General features: G+C 39.8%; 1 protein-coding gene across 1 annotated transcript in view; it reads left to right on the top strand.

The window, feature by feature from the left end:
* LOC133444402 (cytoplasmic phosphatidylinositol transfer protein 1-like) overlaps positions 1 to 20,478 on the top strand; it is a 79,529-nt gene that overhangs the window by 51,721 nt on the left and 7,330 nt on the right. Inside the window, exons 2-7 of the mRNA XM_061722168.1 lie at positions 6,028 to 6,176; positions 12,212 to 12,300; positions 13,764 to 13,771; positions 14,990 to 15,061; positions 19,082 to 19,177; positions 19,563 to 19,718. Coding sequence (XP_061578152.1) covers positions 6,028 to 6,176; positions 12,212 to 12,300; positions 13,764 to 13,771; positions 14,990 to 15,061; positions 19,082 to 19,177; positions 19,563 to 19,718 — 570 coding nt within the window. The remainder of the gene's footprint in view (positions 1 to 6,027; positions 6,177 to 12,211; positions 12,301 to 13,763; positions 13,772 to 14,989; positions 15,062 to 19,081; positions 19,178 to 19,562; positions 19,719 to 20,478) is intronic.

The raw sequence follows: 20,478 nt of genomic DNA, 5'->3' as shown, positions 1-20,478 counted from the left end.
AGCTTCAGCATGGGTAAATAACAACAACGGACTTTTCAATGAGTCTGTACAATATTTAGTTTGTTTTGGTGCAATCTCTCCCTGTTTTCATCTGTTCACGGTGGGTGACATTCATGCTGCCCTCCAACATGTCAGATTATTACAGTGGCCCTCTTAAGAGGTAAGATAATTAGGTTGTTTAGCGTGACGTCATTTCTAGGCTGACGTCACGTCCGGGTCCGACACGGTTTACAGGCATAGCAGGCACCGTTGTAAACAACATGTTTGAACCCGTGAATCTCTTTACTATAACCTCCTTTTTCAGAAAGGAACCATTGAGGGTTAAAAAGGGTCTTAACGCTTTCAAATCGAATAGAGTTATTACAGTTAATACAGAGTTAATACAGTTCCATTGCTTTATTTTTTATTGCACTGTCCATACTGGTTGCGAGAGCTGTTTCTATTTTCTTCCTGTTGCTCGCGTTGAAAGCGCTGTAGGAAACAGTCATTTCAATACAAGAACGTCAATAAAGTGGCAGCTGGCTGGAGGGAGATCGCCAGGGAGCTGGAGGTTTCTAATAAGATAATAAGATATAATAATAAGAATCTTATTAGGGCTTAATTTGTGTCAGATTCTGCTGGAACAAGATCCGGTGTTCTGCCATTTTTTGCTGCTTTGCCAAAAAATGCTACCTAATGGTTTTCTACCTTTGTAGAGCTACAATTTTATTGTGTTTTACTCCCTAAACCACGTCCTTTTCCCCCAAGTGGTCCTTGTCTCTTGCCAGGCCGTCATTGTAAATAAGAATGTGTTATTAATGACCTGCCTGGTTAAATAAAGGTGAATAGCCGAATGAATATCAAATAAAGTGATAGAATTGTTTTTTTTTCCTTTCTTTATCGTATACAAAGTGCACAAAGTGTAATACAATTCATGTCATGGGTAATGTATTTTGAAGGATCAAATACTCAACATTGCATATTACCCTTTTTACATCGTGCAAGAAATGATTGGCGTCGCAATCAAACTTTGAAAATCGACTGTTCGCATGCGCAGAACCACAAAGTAGCATTTTTTTAGGTAGCATTTTTTGGCAAAGCAGCAAAATATGGCAGAACACCGGCTTTCAACACGAGTGACAGGAAGAAAATAAAAGAACATTTAAATATCACAATATCAAAATAGTTTTCTGTTTAGAAAGTACAAAAGTAGGAAGATTACAAGTAATCACCCATGTTTTACTTGTCTCTTTACTCTTTTTATTTTAGGAGTTTCTTTCAGGAGCGGTGAATAAAGGCTGATTTAGGGTAACGCGTAAAATCGACGGTGTAGCTTACGGCGTAAGGTACGCGGCGACGCGCACAGTTCGGTGCGTGTCGCCACGTACCCTACGCCGTAGGGTCTGCGTTGGTGGTCGGACGCTCGCGTGCAGTTATGACAAGGTGTAAGTGTTAAGTAGCCTAATGTAAGTTAAGTAAGTTAAGTTAATGTAATGTAAGTTATTAATGTAAGTGGCAGGAAAGCGCTGCTTTGGTCTCAGATCTGTTGAAACAGAGAGGTACACAGCACTGCGGCATAGTCACAACAACCGTCTGGCCCCGGAAATGACTGACGAGGACGCGCGTGACGTAGGCGCTGAACAACCTAATATATGCAAGTCCTTGATATTTTTTGCGCTTGATGCCCACTCCAGCTCATTGTTGACAAGACAAAATGAATAAATAAGGACGTCTGTTGTGTAAAAGCACATAAGAGTTGGATGGATGTTATATTTCCCCGCCCCTGTGACCCTTTGTCCCAAGCTTTTATTGTGTCTGCTGTAACGTCATGCTCGGTTTCTGTCACTTTGTCCCCACAAAGGACTACGAAAAGGTCTCCCATAATCTCCCCCTGAGCTTGTCCTCCGTGTCTTTCAGACTCTGCTCCCTCATTTTATGTGCGTTGAATGAGGAAGAGGGATGAAGTGCATCTGCATTATTTACAGTAGCACTCAACCTGACAAGTTCATTGTCCTTACATCCCTGAGCTATTTTTAGAATTGCCCCCCCTTTACTTTCAAGACTTTATTGAAAAGGTGAACTTTGATTAACGGAGCGCATAATGCAGTTAAATCGAGATCAAAATGAAGTGATACAAAAATAATGTATATTAAGAACGATGCAGTACCTTTTTATTTATTTTTTGGTCTTATTTAAAGAGTTATTAAATGACAAAGGCTGAAGTCTACTTGCTAAATTCACAGACCATCTTAAAATGGTGCATTTTAGTTGAATGTGGGATTAGTATTAAATAACACAAGAATATTGAAATTCCTCCCAGTTCTGCAGGACTGGCTGTACTGCACAGAGCAACGCGCTCGGGCCACTTCCAGACTGAGCCTTGAGATGCTCAAAATGCCCTGAGGTTATGCTGAGAGTGCCAAAAATATCTTTTTGCTTGATGAATTTCATAATCTTGTGACCTGACAGCCTTCCTCTGCGTTGGTCTCGCTGAACTGCCACTTAACTTTTTAGTGGCTGCTTCTGCTCCACATGACGCTCAAGTTGTTGCTGTAGGAAATGTAAGGAAAGGGACTATTTTGAAAGGATCAAGAATCAATTAGTTGACATGATGGACAATGGGTTGACATGTTCTGATGGCGCCTGCTGAGAATCTTTGTCTGAGTCTCAAGAAATGGCACTTTGTAAGAGTAAATGTTTCTCATTTACATATTCATGGAGCTGCTGATCATGTACGTGGGAAACGGGGAGAAAAACTCTCTCATCACTAAGTTTCCTGCTTTATGATGTTCATGTTAGTCTTGTGTACACAGCTGATCTGAATTAACTGTTCGATCTCGGTACTTGAGTTGGACATGTTTGTCGCGGCAGAATTTTTGCATAGATGCTCATCTTCTGAGACTCGTGTGTAAGTTGTAGATGGTTGCTGTCTCTAAATGAACAACCTACATATTTGTAGTGCATTTTTTATTCACCACAATCTTCACAGACGTAAACTTTACGGACATAAACTCAAGAGTAATGACGGGAGAGAAAGCTAGAGTGAAAGAGCGAGAGAGGTTGGTCACTAGGGGTGTAACAATATATCGTGCCACGAAATTTCGGGATACAAAAACGTCACGATACGTGTCGTGGAGGTGACAAACTGTATCGCGATATTGGGTTATTAATATTAATCTATTGTGTTGAATAGTAACACGCAACACCGCGTGTGCCGACCACGGCTCGACCCGCGGACCAAAATCTTACTCCACTCAGAAGAAACTAGTACCGTTTTGCGGTCCCGATCACGGGACTCTAGCAGGGTTTTGAGCTCTGAACTTTTAAGTCTGGTGTAGAGTTAAGCCTTACTTTATTAAATTAAACCTTTTTCCGGTCGTGAGTAGGATAAACACGGAGACAACTTCTGCTAAATTCCAGTGTACTTTAATGTCCCTCAACAGTGTAGGATTTTAGAACATCAACACAGCACCTAGTGCCGTACTGTGGCGTATCACTCCACCCAATCTAAAACAGACTAATCACTACAGATAAACTGACTAGTGTCATTATAGTCCCTGATTTACAGAATATAAAGAATATATTTATAAAATAATGAACCCTGAATTACCAAAATAACCTTCTTAACAAAAATAAATCTCCTCTTACACTTATAAGGTGAGCATGAATCAATCTTTTTTATGATGTCAAATTGTATGTATTTATTTACTTTTATTTATTTATTTACTTAATTTTAGTTAAATTTCTGGAAAAGAAAAAAGTCAAATCATACACGAGAGAAACTTTTCAGTTTGTGGCAAAATATTTTTATTGTATGAAACTGAAGATGCATAATGCAAACCTGACCTTTACTTTTAGTTCAGTTTGTGGAAAATGGTTGGCCTGGCTTTCTCTTTAAAACTTAAACAGTTATAAAGCATTACAAACTGTAACAATAGGCCAAATGCACAGCATTGTCTTGTATTTTGTGTCTTTGAAATAAAATACTATTTTTTTCTAGTCATAATGTTCCTCATGCAAGGTTGTTAAAAAAAATACTGCTATAAAATCGTATCGTTATCGTGACCTCAATATCGTGTACCGTATCGTGAGATTAGTGTATCGTTACACCCCTATTGGTCACTGTGATAAAAGCGCGTTAACCTCCATGCCAATGGACCCGCTGAGCTAAAAACTGGTTCTAACCTGTGTCTGTTCAAAGATACCTGTGGGTCAGTTCTCTGAATGCGTTTGATCAAAACGGTTTGACTTAAATTGTGTACACATTTTACATTTGCTTATGTTGGAGGTGATTCTATGACTTTCACAAGACTCATTGTCGTGCAGGCCAACGACACGGCTTTCTGGAGCCTGCAGATGTCAAAACAAATCCCCCACATCTGTAGCATCTTTCCACTAGCAGGACTAACGACTCTGGGGGGGGCGTTAACCAGATACCTGTAAATGTGTGTATTCATCAGAGGTTTTCCGGCAGCAGCGAGGTGCTGACTGCATCAGAATACCAGCTGCAGGCGTTTGTGTGTGAATGCCTCATATTTTCCCCTGACAGCAATTCACAGCTCAGCCAACAGGTATGACAGCTAAAGGTCAAGAACAGTCCAAGTGTGCCAGTCAGGGGAATGTTATTGATTCACCTCTCCTCCATTACCGTAGCCCAGCTCTCCCGCGTAGGTTCTTTTTCAAAAGAGAGGAGCACGGACTGGAGAGAAAGCGTGGAGTGACTGAGGAAGCAGCTTTAGAGCCCATAACGGTTCATTGACTCAAGTAACCATGATGCAATGTGTTGTTCATTACACAAAGTAATGATCAAGTCTGACCTTTCACTGAAGAACAGCCTGAAATTAACTTTGTGCTCAGATCTTTTTTCTCTCTAGAAAATTACAGGAACATTTTAGAAATAATAAAATGAAATAGAATGAAACAGACGACTGACTTTGGTCTATGCAGGCAGGCGGTTTATGATGGAGCTGACATTAAGAATGAGATTTGGTACTTTCTCATAGATTAAACAGGACACATGGAAAAATAAATGTTTCGTGCCTCTGAGCATACATTTGGGTTTCTGAAGTATTAACTCAAAGACTTTGAGATGGAAAAAATGATCACTTTGTTTGTTCAGTGAGCAATTCAGATTGGCAAGACTCCGAGACACCGCAGATCCAGTAAACAGGATGATCCCGTTTCGCATCTTGTTGCATTTGTGTACCTATATAATAGGTTACAGATTTGCACTGCCGGTTTCAAAAAAGGCTCGTCCTGTAGTAGAGAGAGCTTCACTCCCTCAAACCAGCTGCTGTGAACAGAGCTGTAAAGACGTGGTGGGAAAACGAGCTGTTGTGCTGTAATCCTGGGGTTTGGACTAAATCGTGTCACACGTTTGATTTAAAGTGTCAACTCTTTTGTAGATTGAAAAAAGTAAAAGTAAAACTCTTACATTTTCTGCTTTCTGCCTAACAAAGTCATCGTAGTTGAAGGATTTGTAAAAATTTAATGACACACACTGTTTTATCCTACTAATTTTGTCAGTTTGGGGGGTTTTGAAAATGAGGACGTGTAAGCCTCAAAGTCTCTTGTTAAACTTGTCTAATTCATCCTCATCATCATGTCTTATCATTTAGAACTGCATATAGTTTACATAACTTGAATTACCATTATTTCACCTCAGACAAATATGATCACTGCAAATAACCAGTTTAGACAAATGTAATAAAGAAAAAGCAGACAGCTATGCATTCCTGTTGAGATGACATCTGTATTTCGTACTGAGTTATTTGAAGCAGGCTGCGGCAACTCGGACATTGAGCCGCTAAACGCAATTTGGAGCAAAATAGATCAGTGTAAAACAGATCACAAGATCCTTTTGTGTTTAACCAGTTTCATGTGATGTGATTAAAATCTTGATAAAGTGTTCTTTAACAATGACTGCAGTTATGAGCTTTTTTTGTTGTCAACATGTCCAATTGTGTTTAATTGTAATACGCCACTGAGAGGTTTGTGTCACACGACGGCATGTGAGTGAACACATGTACTCTGTGTTTGGTCCTGCAGTACCGGATTGGACAGCTGTACATGATCAGTAAACACAGCCATGAGCAGAGCGACCGAGGGGAAGGAGTGGAGGTCGTCCAGAACGAGCCGTTCGAAGACCCCGTCCACGGTCAGGGACAGCTCACAGAGAAACGCGTCTACCTCAACAGGTTAGTGTCACATGACCCTGCAGTCTCGTTTCCCAGTGTGAATAATTCATGTTTTTGCGATGCTTTCTGCATTGCTAAGAGTTTCTCAGTATTTCTATATTTGATGCCTATCTTTGAGAAAATCCTACTTCCCACAGGATGTTGTTTCTTTACAACAATGAAAGACACCATGGCTGAAAGGCTCAAGTTAAAAGAGCTCGTAACGGAAACTTCGGACATCAAACTTGAATCAAAAGTGAATTGTAAATTGCCATCGGAAAGAATTTCTGCGGAACTCAGATCTGGAAGAGAAGCCGGACAAATGTTTGTTGACTCTTTGTTGAAAATGCTTTCCGGCCTCCTGGGACTTTATTTCAAGAGTCACAATTCACTCACTCAAATGTAACTTTAGCCACATGATTTTTCCTCAGATTGCAAAACCCTTTCGTACCAAATGTGGTGTCTGTGTGTCTGTTGTGTCCAGCCGGTGTACACGGGCATGCAAACTGTATCACACTTTGTATCTGAAATTGCTAATGAATAGTTATGTCAGTTAGAGCCTGCAACTATTACGGTTAATATTTGCAAATACAACTTGCAAACTTGCCCTTTCTTTTCAGCTCATTCATTGCAGATGGTAATTATGTTGGTATGGTATATGTTTGCAAAAAAGGAAGTGGAAAAACTATATCCAGTCACATGACAAAGCAGTTCAACAGAGAAAGAAAAAGTCAAATATTTGAAGTTGCTTGAGGAAAATCAAAGTCATTTGAATGCAGAAGATTGACAGAGAGTTTGCAGGATGTTTGTTGAACGGTGCTGCGCTGTTCATCCGTGAGGGAACGACAGCAGGAAAGTGACCTTTTATACTGAAGAAAAAAAAAGGTTTAATGCTTACCACAAAAATTAACATCTTTTAAAATTCAGACTTTTGCAAGTCAACAACCAAAGAAACCAGATGCATCATGAAAGCAAACAATGTGGTTTTATGAAATTAGGAGAGAAGTTTGAGGGCAAAGGTCAATTTAGAAAAAATCTTTTAGTTGTGTTTAATTGTGTTGTAGCCAGCAGCATGGAAATATTTATTTGGCTAAGAACATCCAACTAAATACCAGCAAACGTCAAAGTAAAAAAAAAAGAACTTGAAAGGGGGATCGACCCATATAACTATCCCAGAGACGCATATCTGTAGCCCCTTTTACATTGGCCAATACCCCACGTTTAACCCGTAGATCTAGCGTGTCGTGTGCCTTTTACATTGACTGACATGGCGTTGCCCCACGAACACCTCTCCTCCTCCGAGGGTCGTCTTCACCGCGGGTCAGGTCTGATGTAAACATAACTAACGCAGGGTGGCGGTCGTGGGAGGGATTTGTTGATCACGTAACCTGAGTACAACCCACCAGGGGATGTTTTATTCATTTATTATTGTTTTATAAAATAAGGAAACAGCTGATGAGAGTAACAGCAGCAGCAGGACATCACAGGTAGGATCTGTATTTGCAAGATGAGTAACTGTGGAGACGAGGAGATCCACAAGCTGCTCAGTAATTTTCATCCTTATATATCGTGTGAATTCAAAATGTAGAAAACGGTAAAACCAAGACTGGGTGATTCCAGGGGAAGCGGTTCTTAGATCTTCAACCAAAAAACTGAAGGTACTCAACCTGCACGTATGGCATTAGTAAAGTATTATTTAACTTTTATGTATACCTACTTTAAAGGAGACCTATTAGGAAAAACCTGTTTTTTCTTGCTTTAACATATATAAAGGGGTCTCCCCTCAGCCTGCCAACTCAGAGAAGGAGGAAAGGAACCAAATTCTGCAGTGTCTGTACAGCCGCCCGGATGAGCCATCCAGTGTGATGTGGCTTCTACGAGCCGTTCAGATTCTGCTCCCGTCGTTACGTAACGACGGGAGCGATGCGTGAAATCACGGCCACAACTAACTCTGCCGGCCGGAGCTTCCGCCATTTTTTCGTAGCGGTGTATCGCGTCATTCGCGTCATCGCGTCAGGCAGCCAATCAGCACCGTGCCTCATTATCATAGCCGCCCGCCCACTCAGAATCCCGCATAGAGAATGAGGTTAGAGAATGGGATGCTGAAGACATGGCTCAGAGGCTGAATTTCTAATTTATTTAGCAAAAACAATCAAAAGCTTGTTTTTAAGACATTCAAGGCCTGTTTAAAATAGGTATTAGATGCCATAATAGGTCCCCTTTAAACACAGAAAAGCGATGTAAAGAAAATGTTGTCTCGTGCAGCTTTGGAAGTCTTCAGGAGAGTGCACACGATGGAGAGTAGACTCGCTTCATGAATCAGTCTGCTTAAAAAAAAATAAATAAATAAAAAGGGTGGAGAAAGTGGCAAAAGAGAAAATGAGAAGATGCTGATGGAAGATGTTGTAGGTTTTGTGTCAAAGCACAAACACCTGTGTCAGCTTTCTCCAAACTAGAGAGCCAGAGTTGTTGAGTCAGCACACTGTTCTGCAGAGAGCAGGACGAAGGCGACAGCAGGGCCGTCCACACCGACCAGCAGCATTCTCAGGCTGGTATTTTCAATCTGTTGAAAACAGAAGCCGAGTACGTCCTCAAAATTCATGAGAACGGTTGTTTAGTTTTGTTAATGAAACTGATTTTGGGCTGTTGCAGACGAAAGACAGAATCGTGGGGAAACCTTTTCATGGCAGCTTCAAACCAGCGCTCCGACGTGGTGCAGTGCGAGTGGTTCCTCCAGAGCCGATTCAAAGGTCTTCCCACCAGATAAAAGATCATTTTCTGACGATGCCAGTAATCCCACAACTTCGTCTGCTGGCTGAGCTTGACATTTTGCTGTTTTTTGCTGATTGTTTGCCGTCAGCGCGTGACGTTTAGGGCTTCTAAAGTAGTTCTCAATGTTAACGGCGTACCAAGATTACGCAGATGCTGGTTGTACAGAATGAGATGAACTGATATCACGTAACTGTGGACGTCATGTAGGATATCATTCAGTAGACTTTAACCAGAAACTAGGGCTGGGCGATATGGACCAAAAGTCATATCTCGATATTTTCTAGCTGAATGGCGGATACTCGATATATATCTCAATATTTTTTCTGTGCCATAATTGGGGTTTCCCCCAAAGCATTATAGCATAGCATCTCTGTTAGCTTCATTTTTTTCTGAGGCAAACCCTTAAAAAAACAATCAGTTTTAATACAAAGCCTCGTGCCAAATGTCACACAGGTTCCTTTATTAACAGAGGTCTGCACAATATCAAAATGTATAAAACAAATTAAACAAAAATAAACTTCCTGCATATATAGAATAAAAATGCTTCTTGAATAAAATAAAACAAATATCCCTTTCCTGCATAACAATTAAATTAAAATACACTGTACAATTAATACAATGTAGACAGTAACAGGCAAAATTTTCCACTGAGGTTGACAGTTGTGCAAATAACAAAACATTTGTGCAAATCTCAAATAAAACATTCAAGTCAATTTGTCACAGAATAAGCTATATCAAAATCATAAAAAAAAAAAAAAAAAAAAAAATTTAAATTGGTATAAACGATATTGTCTCGTACCATATCGCGTTTGAAAATATATCGATATATATTAAAATCTCGATATATCGCCCAGCCCTACCAGAAACCGTGCGTGATTATGGTTTCTAGGCATTTTGAAGCCATAGCAACAGTTTTGTAGATGAAAATATTTAAGCGCTCACATTTTTAACTCAAATCAAAATTAGCAATTTTGATGCAGCCTTTTTAGTACAAGCCTTTTTAGTACAAATAGAGTACTTTAGTACGTTTTAAAGTCTTTTTCTGTTTTTCTTACATAATGCAAAATCTTTTGAAACCGCTAATCTGTGCAGTACTTAGTTACTTTAGAGGGTTGTGTGGTAACGGTGGGAGATTGCTGATGGCTACTAATCTGTCGAGCATTTCTTAATTTAAGATAAAAAAGGATGATGCCATGTAGAATCGGTCGTATAACGTTGCCATGATTGTTGACCAACCATCTGGCTCTACAACAGCTAAACATTAAACTGTGATTCACCATCAGGAAAAATCAATCTGGACTCTTTCCGTCTCAATTCAACCGCCTCATTAGCCTTCACAGTCTGCTTCGTGCAGTATCTCACTCATTTCATCCAACCTGAGCACTCTTTTCCATGTTTGTATTGTCTAATTAAGAGCAGACATGGTTTAGATTACCACCCAATAGCGTGCTGTCTTTTCTGTGAATGCCACTCATTGCTCTTGCATGCTTGGCAACGTGGGCTGCGTCCCAGCAAATATTGGCCAGAATCTTTAAAAGAACAAGGAAGGACTGGGAGAAATCAGCAGATGGAGGTGTAGGAGGAGTGTCAGTCTGTTTTGTTAAGGGGGGAGCGTGAGCGAGCCTGCCAGCACTCACAAAATATCACGGTTGAGGGCCGATTTCATTCACAGCTGTCACGATGAAGTAGGCGTGACTTTTGTCCCTCTTAAACCATTTTCTCTGCCAGAGAAGGAGGTAGAGATGATGACATATTATATAGAAAACTGTCCAAAAATGTGTTTGACGTGTCTCTGAAATGAGTGCTGCATTCAGCCCTTTCGTGTTTGAGCTGTAAATGTGGGAATTGATGCACGAATGGACATGTTGGACGTTGAGAGCAGGGGAAGGATGGTAAAGTGAAGCTCAGACCAGCGAGAGAGGCTCATATTCTTAGAAAGGTTTCAAGTTTAGGTTTTCAAATTAAAATATGTATATATTTTAAAAGAAGAATGCTAAACCCTGACATTATTTCATTAACAAACACTAAGGAAAATGAAAAAGCAATGTGTGGAAAAACTAAATGCACCCCATGATTCAAAGGCTTCTACAAACACTTTTAGCAGCAATAACTTGAAGTTGTCAGACTCTGAGCTCAGCTCGAGGGCGGAAGTGTTGGGACATCGACTCCTGGAACAACACGCTCCTAAATGCTCCGGAACATCAAACCCACAGAACGTCCTTTCATGGAGGACCGATACTTATCCTCTTAAATGACATGGACACAATAAAAGTCTACTTTATTTACACAGTTTCTGTATTTTGTTTTACTTCCTGTTAAATAATGACATGTAAGGTTTGATGATTCATCTGAATTGGAGTTACCCAATATATTATTCAAAATGATCCATGAAGCATGAATCATTTAACACAAACGTTGAGCAAAGTATGTGTTTTCACAAGTTAGAAGAGCTTAGAAACTTGAGCAAAGCAGCTGTGTTTCTGTACGATTGTCAAGTGAAGCCAATTTAAGGCCTTGAAACAAAGAGTACACTGTAAATTAGACCAGATTTAATTCCCTGTTTTGAAGCAAAGGAACAAACCTTCATATTGTCATTGTATTGTCTTTTCTTTTTTTTTGTCATATGGGTTAAATGTTCTTGTCTTTCTCCCTTTAATTACAGAGTACCCATTTACATCAAACCTTACAGATGCAGCAATTTAATATGTTTACAAAGACAAAGACACTAGATTGCCGTCACTATTAGTTAATGAAACCCAATTAACGTTCTTAAAATGCATGGGTTGAAATATAAAATAACCTGCAAATGCTCCAAAAGTAGATAACTGGATTGGACCTGGGAGACTGCATGACTACAAGAGGCATCAGAGATGCATGAGCAATACCTAAAGATGGGCCTTCCTGCCAGAAATATGTTAAGAAGAATATCAAAGTATGATAGTTTTATTGTGCGCAACAGCAAAATGTCTGAGGCTGCACGATGAAGAAGTCGTGACTGACAATGACATTTTTTTTTCTTGCTTCTCATCAGGTCATGGAAGAAAATCCGGTTAGCTTCTACGATTAAAGTCTACCTTCCTTTTTACTTTGGTCAAACAGAAGCAACACTCCTTAAATACGTTTTTTTTTTAAGCCCCCTCATGTTATCCCTCAAGTTCAGCTGCCTTTTCCACTGTTTTCCACTGCATCAATGTTTTTTATTTATTGCTGCAATAAAGGAAGCAATTTCCCCTCCTCTCCTACTTCCCTGTTTCATGCCTCTCTTTCTTCATCTGTCTCTGCAGTAAATTACCCAGCTGGGCTCGAGCAGTCGTTCCAAAAATCTTCTATGTCACGGAGAAAGCGTGGAACTACTATCCTTACACCATAACAGGTGAGCACGTTGCAGATGTGTCCAGCTGTTCCTCAGAGATCTCTGCTGTCAACTCCTGCCTCCCCAGTCGTAGAAACTGAGAACAGCTGCACTGCAGTTACAGGAAACATCTCCACCGGTCGTCATTGATTTACTTCTTCATGTAGCCCTGACACGTCTTCACTCAGAACCACTACTCGTCAGAAACACTTTATTGGATGTTTGTAGCACGTTGGAGTGGTGTGAAAAGACAACACCAGAGAATGGACGTGGTCCAAGACTGCTAATCTCAACAGCATGTGGGACAGATTGAAAAGATTTTTCCTTTACATGGAACCCCTGTTTTCATGCTCTGTCTTCAGCTGCTCAACGTGTAGCTTCTGAACGGATATATGGAGGTTCCAAACGGATATATGCACGGATGAATTCAGCTGTTGTTCAGACACTCGGGTCACCGCGGTTCAGATGGTAGAGTTTCACTCTCCAATAATCACAGGGCTGACGGTGGATCCCACACGCTCACTGACCACTGGGCTGTGCGTGCGTGCGTGCGTGCGTGCGTGCGTGCGTGCGTGCGTGCGTGCGTGCGTGCGTGCGTGCGTGCGTGCGTGCGTTCGTGCGTGTGTGTGTGAACTGCTTAATGAAAAACACATTGTAAAGTACTTTGTAGTGCAGAGGGGAGGTTAAAAAGTTCCCCTGGAAGTGGAGACCATTGACTGGTTCATGTGATGGATGCAGCGATATTGGAAACAGGAGTTTTATAGTAGTCTCAGCAAAATGTAAATTAAAGGTTAAAGAGGTCAGATTTTATTTTTATTTTTTTATCAGATGCAGTAACATCAAGGGGGGTATTGATCAATATACATCATTAAAATACAGTCTTAAAAATCTCAAACAATGACACAAGTTCTTGGTTCAAAAGCACATTATGTATTTTTGAGGGTTGTCGATGATTAGACCAAATACTTAAGGAACTTAGCTGTGATAACTGACCTCACCGCCAGATGTGATGACGGATAACTGATCTCAACGTCGGAGACGGCAGTTTCCTTTTTGCTGCTGTTTCAGCTCACCAGCAAGACGTGATGTGAAAAGCATATCAAAATATGAAGTCTCCACGTGTAAACGTGTTCACAGTTGTGCCATGATGCAAATGTTTGCTATTTTCTCTCACTCGCAATGAGCCTAAAGGTTGCATGTATCACAAGGACTGGAAGTCCAGTGACCAGGGATACGGTACCCACAGCAGCTTTCTGTGATGTTTCCATGATTTGGACTGTTACAACTGTTAACTATTACAAGGTTAAAGGGGATTTGTGGCGTGATGATAAGATGTTCAATACCTTTTTTGCTTGACCTTTTTTTTGCACATTGTGGATTTTTCATTTCCCTCCAATTAGTAGAAATGTGTTGAGTGCTGCTTAACTAACTGCATCTCTGTTATGTCCTTCCTCCATTCTGGCCTGATGCACCTTCACCTGAAGAATATACCGTAAGTTTACTTAATGCCATACGCAACTAACTGACTGTCTTTATAATTTGTACTCACCAGCCACCTTATTAGATACACACCGAGTGCATCTAATAACGTGGCCGTTGAGTTTATATCATGTTGAGTCTCGGGGCAAGTAGCTCGAATCGCGAGAGTAACCACACTGAACAAACGTAATATCTAAAATAACTGCAGTTGTCTTCACTATTTTTTATTTTTTTTAACCACAAAATGCAAACCACTACACAAACCTTTACTCATGTATTCTTATTTATCCTAGTATACAGGCGTATAGAAGAGATCACTACCACAGTACAGTACATATGCATATCCAAATTCAAATAAATAACTGAGATAAGTAAGCAGTCAGGAATCTTGCAAGCAAAACTTAATCCATATTTCTCTAAACACCAAGTTATTCACTTGGTGAGTCTGAGAGGAGCCAGTTCATCTTTAGTTTGTAAAATTGGATCCTTTAAAGGCGTATAAACCTTCAAAGTGTAAATATTCTCATATGTAAGCTTTTGTGAGCCTTGTGGTGTTTTGTTTTTTGTAAAGATGTGTAATTTCTGTCGGTATTGTGAGGAGGAATTCAAGAAAACCTGCCTCTCCTTTTCCTGCAGTGGTCAAAACAATTTTTACACTAGCGCACACACACACACACACACACACACACAGATACCATGTTTTTGTGTTTGAGTGACCTTTCATTAACCCCAAAACACATGAAGACATTTTAAACAGACAAGTCTGTGGTTCAGGCTGCCGTGGTGCAGAGAGCAACGCTGGCGGCTTGAGTCACGCGCTTCAGCTTGCAGAGGGAAGAAAGGAAGGAGGGCCAAGTTGTGACAGCAGCACGAAGCTCCATCGTGTGTGTGTTCACGTGTATGAGCATTTTATGTTCGTGCATGACTCAGTAAATACAATAAGTACACCCATGCAGGACTTCTTTTTGGACAACAGACACAAAAGACGGTGAATAAAAAAAAAAGATGCAGAAGGTTCAGCAGCAACTTTGACAGTCGGTGTTGATTAAGAGAACTTTAAAAGATGTTTGAGAAACGGCTCTAAACAGGCGTGTCTTAATTATCTTGCACTCTTGACCACTTTACTGCCTACTCATTAAAGGATTTAAAGTCCAAACTACCAGAAGAAAACCTAGATGTGCTATTTATTTAATTTGATCTCCCCAATAACGTCACATCTTTTCATCCGCAGTGCTCGTTCCTGCCCAAGTTCTCCATTCACATAGAGACAAAGTATGAGGACAACAAAGGATGCAATGACAATGTGAGTACACTGTGTCTCTGATATTAGCTGTGAGGGGCTGGACGGGTGTTCCCTCACATTTACATTCCCACAGGATCACAGTGCAGTGCAGGTGCACCTGTCTATTATCAGTGCTGTACTTATTTGTGTAGCACAATTCAACAACAAGGTGATTCAAAGTGCTGAACAACTCAAAAGGAATTTTCTCCAAAGGCTGATGGTCCTTTTGAAAAAGCAGTGGTTTAACTAATAAGGTGCTGAATGAATGTTTTTGGTAGTGTGAAGTGCTTTGAGTGGTCACCAAAACAAGAAACCCACTAGTCCAGGGGTCGGCAACCCAAAATGTTGAAAGAGCCATATTGGACCAAAAACACAAAAAACAAATCTGTCTGGAGCCGCAAAAAATGAAAAGTCTTGTATAAGCCTTAGAATGAAGGCAACACATGCTGCTTGTTTCTATATTAGTTATAACTGGGGGAAGATTTTTTTTCATTATGCACTTCGAGAAAAAAGTTGAAATGTCGAGAAAAAAATCGAAATGTCGAGAAAAAAGTCGAAATTTTGAGGAAAAAAAGTCGAAATGTCGAGATTAATGTTGAAGTACAATTTCGAGAAAAAAGTCAAAATGTCGAGAAAAAAGTCAAAATGACGAGGAAATAGTAGAAATTTCGTGGAAAAAAGTCGAAATGTTGAGAAAAAATTTGAAATGTCAATATTAAAAAGGAAAGGAAAAGGGAAGAAAAAAAGAAGAAAAAAAGGAAAGAAAAGAAAAAAAAAGATGAAAAAGAGAAAAAAGGAAAAAAAGAGGAAAAAAAAGTTTAAAAAAAGGAAAAAAAAGGTCAAACATTGCTGAAAAAGCTCCAGGAGCCACTAGGGCGGCGCTAAAGAGCCGCATGCGGCTCTAGAGCCACGGGTTGCCGACCCCTGCACTAATCAAATGCAGTTTGTGTACCTCTACAACAAGTGCAGGAGTTGTAGAGCTGCAGAACTGACTGCTTCCAGGCCTTTATATCACAGTAGAAACTACAGATGAGCAGAGAGCAGACCAAATGCTGCTCGTTGGATGGAGAGCATGTTAATCTGGGCCGTTGGAGCACCCTCTCTCCACACCTGAGTTTGGAAGAGGATCAGTCATCAGGGAAGGGGCTTGTTCTTGGACGGAGAAGGAGACGAGTGAGAGGTATCAGTGACCATCAGATGGATTTATACAGTATATTCTTATGTTGCTTTAGGTTGTTGGGACACCGTCTGGTGTCTGGTTGATGGGACTGAATAGTTCTAATGTCATCAAAGCTGGGGGACGAAACTGGACAGAGTGCATGAAACAAGTATCAGGGGTTTTTATTTAAGCAGTCAAGAGGATTGATCATACACTGAACTAAGATTTAACAGCATGAATCAAAACACGCATCAGTAGAGAGACGTCACAGATAAAAAAGATGTCTTACAACATGTTTCTATTCAGATGCGAGGCGAAGTTACAGGTGAGTTGGGCTGCAGTATTGTGGGTTTTTAGTGAACAGACACACTCAATTATTCGATAATAACATCTGTATTTTCTTGTGTAGTATCTTTAGGATGAAAGAACAAGAAGATTGCATGTTTTGAAGCTGTATAAGCAGTTCAAAAGTATGAAGTTGGGAATTTGTTAAAAAGGATTCAGTGCAACAATATCATGCAGCTTTTAATATTTAAATCTAACATGAGATATTTTGCTCACAAAGATCAATGAAGAGTAATGAAGGAAGAATGAGGAACGTTGCAAGTGAGGGAGGAGGAGCGTGGATAAGTGGGCAGGAAGTGAGTGGGTGTTTGAGTGGACCTGGTGGACACTTTTCTGATGTTACTTTTGTCTTAAATATTGAAATCAAACAAATGTTAGTAATTCAAATGTGAGTTTGAAAGTTCTGTTTGTGAATGTCTTATTGCCACCAACAGTTACACATTTAAGTGGTGAACAGTTCTGAGCATCACTTCTGCTTGGAGGCCGACTGATTCCAGCTTCATAGATGCGGATGTTGCTGAGCTGCTGCTTCTGTTGGATCTGGTGACATCTTTCAGCTCAGATCCTGCCTGGCCAGCATCTGCAAGCTCTGCATTGTCACTTGTAAAGGAATCATTTAGATTTGAAAACAAAAACATTGAAGTTTAAATAAGCAACAGGGAAAGAAATGGATTCACATTTCACGGACGATATATCACTTGCTATGAAATGTCATGCAATGTCAGTTTTTTCATGATACATTTTTATGATTGTGCTCTCAGACTGTTCTTTTGATTGATTTTGTTTTTGAATTCATGTTAATGAAGCAAACTTAACTCCATATGCTCTTCGAGTGCGGTTTGTGGGTAATGGTAGGGTAATGTTGACACACAGATGTGAGCAAACATGCTTTTTGTAATCCATCAAATATAGTTATTAGTGTAAAAAAAGTGTTTGTTTCTTCATTTTCTTGATTTCTCTTTTAATGCTTTTGACAACATTCCTGTGGGAACTCTCGTGTCAAGAATGAATTAACATAATTAGATTAGAGCTTTATTTGTCGCTGAGCCAGCGTCCCGGCAAAGTGAAATTACTGGCAGTACAACCCATCAAGACAACAGAAAAGATGACAACATATGACATGGGTACACTGGTACAATTAGCTGAGAAAGGATGACACTGGGATAGAGGAGGGAAAAAAATCTTTGCACTTTGTAAAAATAAGATGATGTGTGTTACTCGTGTGCGATGCGCCGCCAGTCCTTCACCTTCGCTGTTATCAGTTGATTGTTTTTGGTTTTATCAGCTACTAAAATGCAGATCAGGGTTTAAACCATTGAAGGTTATTCAGATTCTCTGCCCTGACTCGTGCTGTATCGGCTTGGCTGTTTTTAGCAGTCATTCTAGTTCAGAGTTTAATCCAATCTGACCGTCATGTTTTTGATGCCTGTCAACGGGTAGCGATGGACACTTTGAACCCTCTGCTAATGTTTAAAGTCTTTCTTTAATTGATCCGTCTTCTTTTTGTATTTTAAGGAAGAGAGACGTGCTCGCTTGTTTAGGTTTCACAGATAGGCTTCAGTCTATAAATGGGACTCTGAATCAGGTCCAGATGGCTTCAAGATAAAAATATAGGAATACAGAACTTTGCTTGTCCATGTCCATAAAACAGCTATTTCCGTAATTGTCCAACTGGTACGAAATCTCCCCAACATCTTTCATGTGTGTTGGTATTTATTTCACACTTATTTCGCACAGATTTGTGCAGCTGCAGTCATCTTGCAGAATTTTTTTTTTTACATCAAATATATTTACTTTTGGGCTAAGTATTCTAACTTAAGAGTGCATCCATCCACTACATTAATTTATGTTTTGCATTCTTTCTTTCATTACTTTCCTCCTTGTTGCTTGTCTCATCTCATCTCTCCTCTTCACTTTGATTTAAGAACAAATTTAGAATAAATAAATAATTTATATCACACAACTTCCTTCACGATATTTGAAGGCAAAATGTTAAACAAGCCCAGAGAGCACAGTTTTCTTACTTTTCAGCCCGTCATTAGTAATTATATCAAACAAGGGAGGCTATCATTCCTTAATCTGTTTCTGTACTTAAATTAATCCTGTCGATGAATCATGTAGCCTCTGATGCATTGAAGGTGCATCCATGAATAAGCTCCTATAGCTCCTATTCAAGTATGAAATCATTGGTTATTGCTGTGAGAAGCTCCATGTAATTACCTGCAGCAGAGACAATGCAGAGTACTGAATAAAAAAACATCGGAGGAGGGTTGAATTCACCTTTTTGCACAGTCAGCTGGTTGAACATATGACAGTAATTGCAGTCAGCACTGTCATTTGGCAGCCGTAGGCTGGAGAAGTGGGAGTACAGCGCCCCCTCATGGCGGCGTAGAGGATGTGCTTCTGCTGGAATGATTTCTCATGAGGGCACATAAACACTCCCCGGCATTCATGACGATGTTTGTGTCAGACTGTGAAAACATTGGTGGGGGGTGCAGTGAGCATTGGAGGACTAACCACTAGATTTCTTTTTTTAGATCTTTGACACGGAGCTAAAGGACCAGGAGAGGGAGGTGTGCTTCGTTGACATCGCCTACGATGAAATCCCGGAGCGCTACTATAAAGAGTCTGAGGTGTGTGTGTGTTTGTGTGTGTGTGTGTGTGTGTGTGTGTGTTTCACCAGTGGAGAGGTGTAATCCTGCTACTGAATGTGGAAACTGTAGTAAAACAATGTGCTTTACATGAAACAGTATGACTTAAATGTAACAGTCTCATATGGTCAAGTATTCAGCTGCATTTAGATTCCCTAAATTCTGTTTTTACGATGATGTCAAGAATAGTTTATCATTTTAATTTGCTTTTCGTCTTTTCGTCAGACAAAAATATTTAGGTTTCTTGTCCGAGGAAAAGAATCAGCAAATTAAATTGTAAAGCCATGGACAAAATGAACTTTATTAAATCAATTTGGTTTATCATTGTAGCATCAAACATCTGTGTTTACTCCTCTCGCCACTGCAGGACTTGCGATATTTCAAGTCGGAGAAGACATCGCGAGGCATGCTGCAGGAAGGCTGGAGGGACACGCAGGACCCCATCATGTGCTCCTACAAACTGGTTACAGTCAAATTTGAGGTGTGGGGCCTGCAGACACGAGTGGAGCAGTTTGTGCACAAGGTGAGAGGTCGGCTACTGGAGTGATCAAACTTCAATTAGAGCTAAGAACTACTTCTTGAAAAAATGTGAAGCACTAAGAGCCAGAACACTGTTTCCCTGTTGTCTTCTCTGTTTCTCTGCTGTTAGCGAACCATTTGGCCAAACTCAACTAAGGCTGTTAGTTACTTTCATTTAACCCTTTAAGGCCTGACATATGAAGTAGGGCTGGGCGATATATCGAAATTTTAATATATATCAATATATTTTCAAACGCGATATGGTACCAGACAATATCGTTTATATCGATTTAAAAAAAAAAAAAAAAAAAAAAAAAGATTTTTTTTTTAATGATTTTGATATAGCTTATTTTGTGACAAATTGACTTGAATGTTTTATTTGAGATTTGCACAAATGTTTTGTTATTTGCACAACTGTCAACCTCAGTGGAAAAGTCTGCCTGTTACTGTCTACATTGTATTAATTGTACAGTGTATTTTAATTTAATTGTTATACAGGAAAGGGATATTTGTTTTATTTTATTCAAGAAGCATTTTTATTCTATATATGCAGGCAGTTTATTTTTATTTCATTTGTTTTATACATGTTGATATTGTGCAGACCTCTGTTAACAAAGGAACCTGTGTGACATTTGGCACGAGGCTTTGTATTAAAACTGATTGTTTTTTTAAGAGTTTGCCTCAGAATAAAATGAAGCTAACAGAGATGCTATAATGCTTTGGGGGAAACCCCAATTAAGGCACAGAAAAAATATCGAGATATA

The sequence above is a fragment of the Cololabis saira genome, chromosome 1 (genome assembly GCF_033807715.1).
Source record: "Cololabis saira isolate AMF1-May2022 chromosome 1, fColSai1.1, whole genome shotgun sequence".
NCBI classification, from domain to species: Eukaryota; Metazoa; Chordata; class Actinopteri; order Beloniformes; family Belonidae; genus Cololabis; species Cololabis saira.
Note: the sequence above shows the minus strand (reverse complement) of the source record. Positions and strands in the feature narration are given on the sequence as shown.